Genomic DNA, 12,130 nt, shown 5'->3' on the forward strand with positions numbered 1-12,130 from the left:
CAAATCTTAGCTATGAAATAAAATAGCATTGATAAAGAAGAATTATCCCTGTAGGAAAAAGTATCACTGACTAATTCAGGCTTGGATTCATCCCATATAGATTCAGGTAACTACCCATGGTTCAGTAGTTTATGGTAAAAATTTAGATTCCTTCTCTACTCGGTGGAGAGAAATAACCTTTCACATTCAGGTCATGTAAGTGTATTTCCTTTGCCACTTCAGATTTAGACTAAAGGTGTAATAATAGATTAATCAGAACAGTCCTCTGATGAAAAATTGTGCATATGTGCAATGGTGATAATTACTAAAGCAATATAAAAGCTGCAATGTAGCAATAAAAGCAATATAAAAGTATACGGATATAAAATTTACTAGAGGACTATAAAAAGATGATATTTACTTTTATTGTTTATTTACTTTTAATAATTTTAATAAATTATTATTCACAATTCATTACATTTTTTCTTTCTTTCTAATTTTTACAGATGTACCATGAAGTGAAAGATGGAAATGTTCTAACAGTAAATCATGTGAAAGATGTTCTTAGAAGCGAATACCCACACGCTGATGTTCAGAGTATACTAGATGTTCATTCTGAATACGATGAAGGGAGGAAGGTATGTCGAGAGCAAAGTGGTAAGAAATACTGCAGTACACAATCTATTGCATTTGCTAAGCTGAAAGATTGCTAAATGTTAGAGCAAGTAAATACAGTATCTTTGAGTGAAATTTTTCTTTAGCTACCATTCAGTCACTAGTGGAAATGCTGAAAGGGTTTCTGCATTACTACTCTCACTATTAAAATTTACTATTGCCTGCTGCGTTCAGGAGCACAAGTTTTTTTCTCGTAAGCATGTCAAGGGGTCTCTCTCACACTGCAGAAATTGTTTACCTGTGTCTTCTGGGTGAGGAGCTCAAGCCTGTCTTCTAGGCGAATCATTGTTTCCTTTAATTGTGCTTTCTGGTTATAATTTTCTTTGGGAAAGACAGCTATGGATTTTGATTTAAAGGCTATAGAGAAGACATTTTCATCTACAATTGATTATGTAGGCAATTTTCTCCTAAAATATATATAAAAATACTGTTTTCTTTCATGTGTCCTCAGCCATGCTATCTATACAATCTTGTGTTTCTGACACATGCCATCCATTTTATTTATTTCCTTTTAAAATCTGTTGTATAACGTATATTATGTTCCTTTAAAAAGGTGCATCTGGGCAGCCAGAAAAAAAGGTGCTCTTAGCCTTGCACTGCTTGTTCCTCACTGAGTTGCATGGAGGATTTGTATAGAAGGGCAGTTTGAATTTGCCCTGGAAACAGCTGGATACGCTTAGGGGAGGAAAGCTTCCCACAGAGAGTATTAAAGGAAGAAATATAGACAGAGAGCCACCAGAAAGAAGCCCCCTGTACAAGCAGGGACAATGAAACCGTGGTGAAGATCAGGGAGGAGACAGTGGGATGACAGAAAGTTGGGCACATAGATACTGCCATAGAGTTTGTAACCATCCAGAAAGTGACACTGAAAGAAAACATGAAAGGTTGCAGAATAGAAAGGGGGAATGAATTACAACACATTTTTATTTCTATTTGTCTCGTGGAATTTTCTCTGTTTGAGGAAAAATTAGCTTGTTCTGCTTTCTTATCAAATAAGGCTTGGCTTCTGAACATAGAAGCCTTTTGAGGTTTATTTGGGGTGCTTTCTTTGGGGAAAAGGTCTAGGTCGATCTACCTGAAACTATGACTGTCTTAAGGTCCTTCTCCAATGTTATTTACTTAATATTTTTTTGCTAAGATTGTTAAGCAAAATAAAGTAATATTTCCCAGATGACAAAGCAAAAGTTTAAAATACCATGTATAGATCTATAATTTCTTTTGTCATTCTATTTGAGAAATAAGTCCCATGTGTCCTGTTTGGTTTCCAAACGTTTCCTGTTTTGTCCTTGCTACTCGTGAGAAGGCGTGACAGTGAATAGTGCTTGGAGATTAGAGTTCATTGTCTCTTGATATTAGTTTCATTTTTTGCTACAGTCAGCCACAGTCTATTTAATTCTGTGATGTTTTTGATATGATCAGGCAGGAGCAACCTTTTATAAAAAGACTGGCCTGGGTCCATTGCCTCAAGCTCTGTTTAATGGCGTGCCCTTTAACAGAGAAGAGATGGATGCTGCAGAGTTAGAGACAGTTATTCTTCAGAGGATTATTGATGCCACCGGGTTCTTCCAGAGGGCAGTGTTCATGGTATGTTTAACATTTCTGAATGAATGCAAGATGAAATATTTCGCAGTGAATTGAGTCATGTTTATATATTAAATTTTTTATAACGAGATGGCTTGAAATGAATAATATCACAACTAAAATTACATTAATTTGCGGTCATGATTTTGAAACAGTATATTTAGATCATACAAGATTGAAGGATCAACTAAGCATGTAGTAATTGTGTGGAATTTTTCAACCAGAAACTGAGAATGTACTGCAGTTGTTCATTGAAAAAATGTGTATCTGATATTTTGAAATACTATCTGTGTGATATTTATACATTTTTGACTTGACATTGTCCGTAACTTGATGTATACAGAAGCTTTAAGCTCAGTTGAAAGATTGTACAAATACTTGGTCTTTGTTTGTCTTGAAACTGTAAAAATACAGATTTCATTTTTTTCTCTTACTCCTACAGGGGTTGTTAAATGATCATATAAATGCAATGGATTTTCTTATGGATCAGCACAATGTAGTTTCCCGTATAAACCCCACTATTCTTGGTGCAGAAAGAAGATACATACATTTCAGATCCACAACTGGTAACTACTTTTCTCAGATTGGCTGTTGTTATGATTTTCCTTTTTTTTAGAGTCGTAACATGTTGTGTTTTACATTTTGCAGTTCCATTTGATGTGGAAGACTTCTCTACTTTCTCCTTTTTGGACTCACAAGATAAAAGTGCTGTAATTTCAGACAACATGAAGTATTTAACAAAAAAGGGTATATTAATTTTCTATATGGGTTTTATATATATATGTATATATATACACACGTGTGTGTGTGTATATATATATTATAGATTGTTGAAATTTGCCAGTAAATTATCCCAAGTAAGTAAATATCCCAAGGATCCCATGTAAATAAATAAATTTCCCAATATCCCAGCATCTTCTTTCAGGAGCCAGATCATATCCTAATATTATATACATAAATTATAATTAGCAGGATAGTTATTTTAGATTTTGTAGTTTTGAAATGGGATGAATGTCATGTCTGTAAAACAAAAAATACCTAACCATGAAGTTAAAAAAGCTTTGCAAGACTTTTGCAGCTTTGAAAACAGGCTCAGTTTTCATACTAATATGGTTTTACTTGAGGATATTAAATAGAGTATATTCAGTTTTCAAGTGACTCTTAGTTCAGCATTATCAAGTGAAGAAAGTATAGTCTTTATATTATCTATATCAAAATTAGCCATTTCTGCAATTTAAGGAATAATTGATTTTATTTCTTTTTTATTGGCATTCAGTATCTATTTTTCCTCTAGTTAGATTGTTTTAATTTTGATATCTGAAGCTTTGTCTTTCTGTAGAAAAGAATAAATATATATATGTTCTGATGGATTATCGCTCATTTATATATTTTTATCTTGCTAAAACTCACACTTTTTTATACACTTAAAATATTTTTTGATGTAAAATATTCTTATTGCATACGCAAGCACTTTCCCTTGGAGTTAGAAGAAATTACAATTACAACAGTGGCAGCATAATACTGCATGGAATTTTGCAATACTCTGTACCTTGTTAACTTCTAGGAGTAGACAGTTAACGATTGCTCATTTACATCAGTCCATCAAGGGAAAGAAGAATCCTGTTAACAAAGTGCTACTCTTTCAGTAATGTTTATGTGGTATTAACATAGTTTTTATTTATTCCATTATCAGAAAGAAATGCCATATACTTACATTTCTTTAGAATAAAATTATTTGACTCTCTTTGATTCTCTGTCTACAATCACAGGGACATCCCAGCTAGTTGTCAAATGATGGCTGGCTTTCAATCTGTAGGCTCATTTCTAAGATTCAGATCTCTTGTGTAAAACCCATAACCTTTAAGCTGGAATCTACATTTCAAATCTCTGTCCCCAGTGCGTTTCTCTAGACTGCAGCAACACTTAATAATAACCTCCTCCTAGAATCTCACCAGAACCTTGCAAAATTCCCATCTATATGTATTACCTTTTAGGGGATATATGATAGACCTGAGTAGACTGATATTCTTCTACAGATAATTTTGCAGAATTTTTCATGTGCTGTTGCCCTTCTATCAAGAATAAAGAACAGGAGGCTATAGACCAGAAAAAAGGGAAATTTTCTGCATATACACCTATACAGTAGTTTACTTGCTTTGGACTGTATTTGGTATATTCCCGTTTGTGTCCAGAAATGGTAAGTTTTGTCCTGCTTTTGGCTGAAGGACTCTCCCTTTGCTGCTGGGGAAAGTTGAATGGCCTAACTCATGCATTCTTGTAACTAATTCTTTTCATTTCTGGCTATATGACCAGCCTGCCATCAAATGTTCACAAGAAATGTCTGGTAAAGCAGGTCTTGTTAATTGGAGCTAGCTTATTAGGTAGGGCCATCTTGTTTCAGTGGTACAACAATAGATTGGCTACTTTAGTGACTCTCTCATATTAACGTAAGTTACCTCCTAAGATTTTATTTCAATTCAGAGGGCAAAAGATTCTGATGTGGCAAAGATTAGTCTTACAGTTGAAGTCAGCAAAAATACACATAAACTTCAAAATCTCAAAGAGAAATAATTCATTATTCGTTACTTGTGAGAAGATCCTCCGGAATGTAAAGCGGGATTATCTTTAATTTTCAGATGAAGATGCATTATATGCTGTTACTATCTGGGTTATTGCTGATTTTGATAAGCCAGCTGGGAGACAACTGCTTTCTAATGCCTTGAAACACCTGGTGAGTTTCTAGCAGTTTTTATTAAAATAATTATTATGAATATGTTGTTAACAACACTGTGCACGTTCAAAAATTATACTCTTAAATAAAGGTGTAACAATATTTTTTTGTGGGTCAGGTGCAGATTTATGAGACTGTGCTTTCATTTTGCTCTACTCTCCTGCAGCACTGGCATTTTACAGGCCTATAAACGATCATTTGGTTCGTGGACTCCTGACGCAGGAGACAAACTATGACGCTGTGCATTAAAAGGGTGAATTTCTTCCCAATTACAGACCTTCTCCCATGAGGTAACCTAGCATGTTACCTTGGCCAGGGAAGTTAAGATAATGCCTGTTGCTGTGAACCATTATGCAGTGTTCTCCTGTATTGTATGGCATAGCTGTGGCCACGAAGTGACCATTTTTCCGCATATTGTTTACATGCTTCTGAGATAGATTAATTTTTTTTGTGTATTTTAATATGCTAGGAGGTTCATGCACACTTAGGAGTTTGCTTAATTTTAAGTTCTTCAGTGTTAATAATAGGATTTAAAGTATATGAGTAAATGTCACATGAATATAAATGAGAAAAAACCCCTCAGTTCTGGGGAGGTTAGAAGAGTAATTAGACTGAAATTGGGAAAACATCTAGATTTACCAGTCAGGAATGAAACAGGAACCGCTCTAAGGGAATTATAAAATTGGTATGTTGCAGGGAGCGTGTGATACCAAATATGTCTTAAAAAGAGGCTTAAAAAAGCGCAAAGAAGAATATGCAGTACAAGTCCTTGTTACAGGAGTACATTTCATTTATGTGACTGATAGATCTGTGACCCAAGCTTGACAGGTGTATTTCCTCTGTAGTTTCATTTTTTTTCTCCCTTCGGGGGGGGAAATATGCCATAAATCCCAACTAGGATGTGAGAACTGGGCAAGTCCCCATGTGTTAGTCCAGAGAATTTAGGAAAAACATTAGAAAAAGCCATTCTGAATAAGGTCTGTTGTATCTTCTATAAAATAGCAGTTTAATTGGTTATCTTCATTCTAATTCATAGATTTGATTTAGACAAACCTCATGTACTGCTTGGTCTAGTGATTTCCAAGTTTCATGACAAAAAGACAAAAACATAGTAATTTTTTTAAAGTCAGTTGATTTGTATGGAGATTCTCTACTCCTTTGCAGTCCCTTTTGTCTGTCGGGTCAGGGTCTAGTAGATTTTCTGATAGGTGCAGAACTGGGACAGACACCTCTTGCGCATGACTTGCCATCAGCATTTGAAGAAAAGCTTGCAAGAATCTGGGAGGGGAGGTGGCTGAAGGGAGCTCACTTTCAACTATTCCAGCTAATATATAATATTTTGAAAACTACTAACATATTTTTAATTCATTTGAAAAAAACTAGGGATGTCTTAGCTGGAAGAGGCCTCTGGAGGTCATCTAGTTCAGCCTCCCGCTCAAAGTGGGATTATTGCCATCATTAGATCAGGTCAGCTGTAGGTTTGTCTGAAGGAGTCCTGAAAACCTCCAAGGAGGTGACTCCATCCCCTCCCTTGACAACTTGCTCTGGTGTTGCGCTGCCTTCCTAGAGTAGTTTTTCCTGCCGGGCCAAAATTTGTGACCATTACCCTTTGTTATACTACCAAGAAGAGTTTGGCCCTGTCATGTTTTTCACTCCCCCTTCAGTAGTTGTTGGTTGCTCTTGGGGTTCTCTGTAGGCTCCTCTTGGCCAGACTGAGCAAGCCCCGCTTCTTCAGTGCCTCCTGGTAGGCCTCTGACCATCTTGGTAGCCCTTTGCTGAAGCCTGTCCAGCATCTCAACATCCTTACCGCACTGGGGAGACCAAAACCAGGCACGGCAGTCCAAGTGCAACCTCACAAGTACTGAGTAGAGGAAGATAAGAACTTCCCTTGACTGGGTTGCCGTGTATCTCCTAATGTCTTCTTTCCAGCGAGAGCACACTTCTCAGCAAGTTTAAAGCACGCATTTTCAAGCTTTTCAAATAAGTGTTTTAACAAAACTTTTCTCAAGGGCTGCAATTTAATGTTTGCTGCTTAAATATGTTGAATACCAGTGATTTCATTCCTTATTTTTCTATTCTCTACTGCAATAGAGTCCATTTACCTTTTCTTCGGTTAGTGATGCTATTTGATCCTACCTTACAGTCATCACTCTCTCTAGTAAAATTTAAGTGGCATCACTGATTTTAGCAAGTGAAAGACTTTCCTGCTGATTAAGATTAAAGTGATAAGTGGATAATTTTTCTTGTATTTATTTTATGCTTAGTTTGATGGTTTTTGAAAAATAGAAATACATCTACAAAACCAGTTCTGAAGTCTGTAAATGAACACTTTTGTAGCTCTTTCGTTAAAAATACACTTCTGCAGAATGCTCAAAGGCAATTGTTCTATAAAAAAAAAATTCTATTTAAAATATGTATTACAGAATAGGTAAATCCTTGCTAATAACATTTTTACTCCTAGTTGAAGTTCTGAATTAGGCATTGATGTTCTAAAGACAAATAGCTGCGAAAAATTAAATACTTACAGGCATTGCACAAGAGTTATAATAGGTATGAATACATGAGGTAACAGCAGATGGAACCGTAAAATTGTGTATTATTCTGTATTTTTCTTTGCAGAAAACAAGCAGTCATATACGTGTTGGGATTTTGAACAATCCTTCATCAAAAATAAATGAAGATAACACAGCCATTGCAAGAGGAATTTTGACCGCTTTTCTAACCCAAAACAACAGCAACTTAAAAAGTTTCCTAAGTAAACTCAGTAAGGAAGAGACAGCAAAATCCCTTGCTGCTGGAACTAAAATTGCTAAGTTCCTCATCCCAGTGAGTGCAAACTACATTAGACTACCTTTTCATTTTACATATATTTTATTGGTGTTGAGAGTAACAGTGTGTGGCCAAATGATATGAAGTTTATAACCCTTATACAGTTTCTGCTCAAGCAGATTTGGATTTTTGACAACTTTTATGTGATGGAAGAATAGAGAATTTCTTTAAAATAAGGGAAGAAAATACAAGAGTACTGCAAAAATACAGAGTGCGGATACTGGATTATTGAGACAAAATAGTTTAATTTTTAATTGTCAATTGTTTTTTTTAAATAGGTATCTATTAATTAAAACTACAGTATTAATGTTTGTTGAGAATTAAGACTTCAGAAGTAACTTTTTTTACCTTGCTGTTGTGGTTGTGAGCAGACACAGACTGAAGCGCTTGAGGTTAACAAGCATTGTTATACTTCTGACCAACATTTTCTGTTGTGTTTCTATGAAAATTCATTGGTTTAAAATACAAATGTTGCTGATTTCAAAGTTCGCACGTAGAGTGGAGCCGAGTTATCAAATAAAAGCTGCAAACTACAGTTTTTGTTTTAGAAGGAGCTGTAAATTGTAGTACTTGTACATAGGAAGATTTGGAAGACTAAGAGAACCTCTGGCACCATACTGGAAAATTAATTAGCTGGTTTGGGTCATCCTCTTATTTCATTGTCTAATAAATTTTGAAAGACATAAAGGTAGCTAATTAAGCAGTGTATGCATGTTACTAATTTATTTTGTTATATTAATTGTGTCTGAATGAAGCTATTTGCTTGGCCTGTACATTTCTAATGCAGAAATACCTATCAGTGGAGTTTAATGTAGGAGGATAATTTTGACAGGTGAGGCACAGTGCCATCGTAAGCATGGCAAAGTTCCAGCATTTTTTTCCTACTTTGAACATGGATTTGTTATGTATCTTACTGGATGATGTTGGCTTCCCTAAAACATGTTTAAGCTGTATCCAATGACCACATTAAAATGACTGTTAGGTTTTTAGAGTATTATGGATTTTTTTATATCTTTTTCCTAAAAGTGAGAATATAGTTCAGTTGTTAACAGAGAATGTTATTTTTCATGCAGCTGTGTGCTGGATCATAGAACAAGTGCTTAACCTCAGGCTCAGCTTTCATCTCATGGTTATTCACAGTTGCCCGAGGGTAAAAACTGCACACTAGCTAGTTGGGAGACCATGGCTCCACACCAACAGTCATGTACTTAACTGAAGCTGAGGTTGCTGTTTTCATTTCTGGTTACCATGTAACTTGAAGAAAATCTTTGATTACCTCAGCTGTTACAAAATTTATTTTTGCTGAATCATTCCACCATCTCATGCTTTACCTTTGCTTTAGGGAATGGATGATGACACTTTTGAGAAGAAGTACAACACTTTAGGACTGGATTTAATTAAAACCCACCAGATGTTCTGCCAGGAGGTTCTTAAGCTGCTTCCAGGGCAAATGGCTGTTATGAGCAATGGCAGGGTAAGAAAGAAATTAAGTCATCTCTCAATCTTCTTGTAGGTGTTTTTCACTTCCTGGAACTTCAGCTTCAAGCTAAAGAAAATGCATTATATTTACTTCCCACTTACTCAGCCTGTTGTTAGAGAATGGTATGAATGTTTGCCTTGTTTTTTGTTTTACCTCTAATTCGGTTATTAGCTCCATTCCGTTGAAGCTACTATGTATGTATCTCATTTCCACAGCTGTTTAAGAGTTAATCTGCCAAAATTGTCTAAATAGGTTAATATTTGAAGTATTATTAAAGATATTTATTAATAAATTTTGATCCTGAAGTTACCTGTATTTTACACATTTGGGATAGGATAAACTACTGCATATATAATAAAAAATAAATTACACTGACTAGGGTAGTATTTCAAGCTCTAAACCCCCAAATTGTTTATAAATATTAAATTGTTCTATAGTGCTAATTCTTATTGTTCAAATAAAAGTATAGTAGTTTTGTTGTTTCAATTTCTTGTATATATATTCTGAAACCAATACCCTTAATTACAGTGTGGCTATAGAGGAATGTGATTAAAATTACAATATTGGGGTCAATATTTAGTATTTGTTAATGACAGTCAATACCTTACATTACAAATACAATTTATACAAACTACTCTGAGTTAACTCTTTCCTATTTTCTATTTATTGCTCCACCATTAGAAAGAAACAGAGATACTATGTTGGCATCTCATTACTGGAAACTCTTTTTAAATTGTGTTCTTAGTTACTCTTGTGCATCCTAAATGGCTTCTGAGATACAACTAAAATACTACTAATGAACCCACGGAAAGTGTTTTTGTTGATGAAGCACAGAACAATTGTGTTGGCTTTTGTGTGTCAAGCTCCCCCCAACTAAATATGCAATGTTATTTTATAAATGGTTATTACTGTTTTCCATGCCTAAAAAAGCTCAAATAATGTCATCTTTTAAGTTTTGAGGAAATGCGTTTCTTAAAAATACTTGGATAAAGTTGATAATATATATTTGTCTATCTGAAAGTTTGTTTTCACTTTAAAAGATTACTTTTAAAAAAGACATGGGATATCCTTCACTTCTATCCTTGCTGTTTCAGCACTGAAGTTTTGTTTTTATGAGCAAATTTTTTTTTCTAGTTATGACTTCTACAAAAGTAGCATGGTATTTCATAATCACACTATAGTTTTTCTATCTCATGCATCATTAATATTAATAAAAAATTGAAAAGTGGCATTTTGCTAGATAACCTCTCATTTCTAGGAAGCAGTTGAATTACACCAAACTTACATCATGACATTCTACATCTTGGGAGTCCTGTAGGCTCTTGAAGTTGACTTGGGTCAGTTTAGCCTGGTAGACTATGAATAGGAAATCCAAACATCATCCTCAAATCTATTTTCTGGGACGTCAAGGCATCTTCTTTTCTTTCAAACACCAAAAAACTGTACTAGTTCTGTTTCTTGCCTCTGGATATCCTGCATTTCTTATCCTTTGCTCTTTTCTTCTTTTCTATCCATTCTGCTTCATCTGAGAAGCTGTGACAAGTTAAGAATGTGTTCACAGAATTAAACAACTAAAGAGTGCGGTAGGCAGATAGTAATTTGAATTTCAGTTTAAAATAATGCACCTAACAGAGCTTTTTCTTAAATTTATATTTGTTATTTCTAAATAGTGTATGCCTTTGCATAGGTATGTATAATGAAAAATATGGATATTTCCACTGCAGCTGTTCTTTGTGATTGATAATTAACTGTAATTACATAACTGTAAAAACGTAATCCTGCATAGTTACTATCCAGTTCAGTACTATATAGTTAATAATACTAATGTATATAGGGCTAGGGGTTGCATATTGAATATTGTGCATTCATTTAAAATATTAGTATATTTTTGCTTACAGAAGAAACATTATTGGACATTCTACGCTTAGTAACATGTTTTCTCTATCTAAGGTACTGGGTCCTTTAGATGAAAATGAATTCTATGCAGAAGACTTTAATTTGTTGGAAAAAATAACATACAGTACCTCAGCAGAGAAGATTAAAGCTATTGTCAAAGAGATGGGAGGCAGTAGTAAAAGGTAAAATTCTTTTGCATTTTGAGGCTTTATGATATACTGCCTTGTTTATTGTCTGTGACAAATTAATAATCCTTCTGCATGGGAAATATGAACGAAGATTCAAATATATAGTCATAGTACTCTTCATACTATATACTCATATATATACACTCTACATGCACTTAAAGTGTTTGTTGTTTGCATGCTCTATATTTGCTGTCCTCTTAGCATCCGAGTACTTCTACGTAGACAAGTTTAACTGTCCTTCATTTACTCTTTAGCGTTTCCCTGACAGACTTGGTATACTTACATACTCAAACCGTTGCCCTATTTTCTAGAAGAAATGACACATCTGCTAAATTTTGTATCACCTTTATGTTTGGCTAATTATGCTATTTAACATAGTTTTCCACTGTATATGTTGGGTTTCAACTGCATGTGTCATTTACCCTGCTGCTGACAGCCTCTTTACTACCTCATCATTAAGCACAGAACAGAAAAAAAGGAACCCTGTGTTATTCAGGAGACATGCACCCTTTTATCATTGGTCATATGTATGATGAGGCTAAAGCATAAGAGATCACTGCATGTCCATAAAATCATATCCTCTCCAACTTGCTTCATAACATGTGTGCAGCTCTGCTAAATTACTTTTATCTACTTTCACTGTACTTACTTACAACCAAGAGACGGGTACAGCTAACTGTAAACAATTCCTACTAGCTTTTGTTTACTTAAGAGTAATTATAAAGAATAATAATAAGCTTGATAAAATCCAGTGCATCTTAAAACCACAGT

The 12,130-nt window shown here is 34.7% G+C and overlaps 1 protein-coding gene across 2 annotated transcripts in view; it reads left to right on the forward strand.

Moving 5' to 3' along the window:
* UGGT2 (UDP-glucose glycoprotein glucosyltransferase 2) overlaps positions 1 to 12,130 on the forward strand; it is a 91,222-nt gene that overhangs the window by 44,870 nt on the left and 34,222 nt on the right. For both annotated transcript variants that reach the window (XM_030036294.2, XM_030036295.2), the window contains exons 16-23: positions 486 to 617; positions 2,074 to 2,238; positions 2,678 to 2,801; positions 2,884 to 2,982; positions 4,872 to 4,966; positions 7,586 to 7,792; positions 9,138 to 9,269; positions 11,226 to 11,353. In XM_030036294.2, coding sequence (XP_029892154.1) covers positions 486 to 617; positions 2,074 to 2,238; positions 2,678 to 2,801; positions 2,884 to 2,982; positions 4,872 to 4,966; positions 7,586 to 7,792; positions 9,138 to 9,269; positions 11,226 to 11,353 — 1,082 coding nt within the window. The remainder of the gene's footprint in view (positions 1 to 485; positions 618 to 2,073; positions 2,239 to 2,677; positions 2,802 to 2,883; positions 2,983 to 4,871; positions 4,967 to 7,585; positions 7,793 to 9,137; positions 9,270 to 11,225; positions 11,354 to 12,130) is intronic.

This window comes from Aquila chrysaetos, chromosome 14 (assembly GCF_900496995.4).
Source record: "Aquila chrysaetos chrysaetos chromosome 14, bAquChr1.4, whole genome shotgun sequence".
Lineage (NCBI taxonomy): Eukaryota > Metazoa > Chordata > Aves > Accipitriformes > Accipitridae > Aquila > Aquila chrysaetos.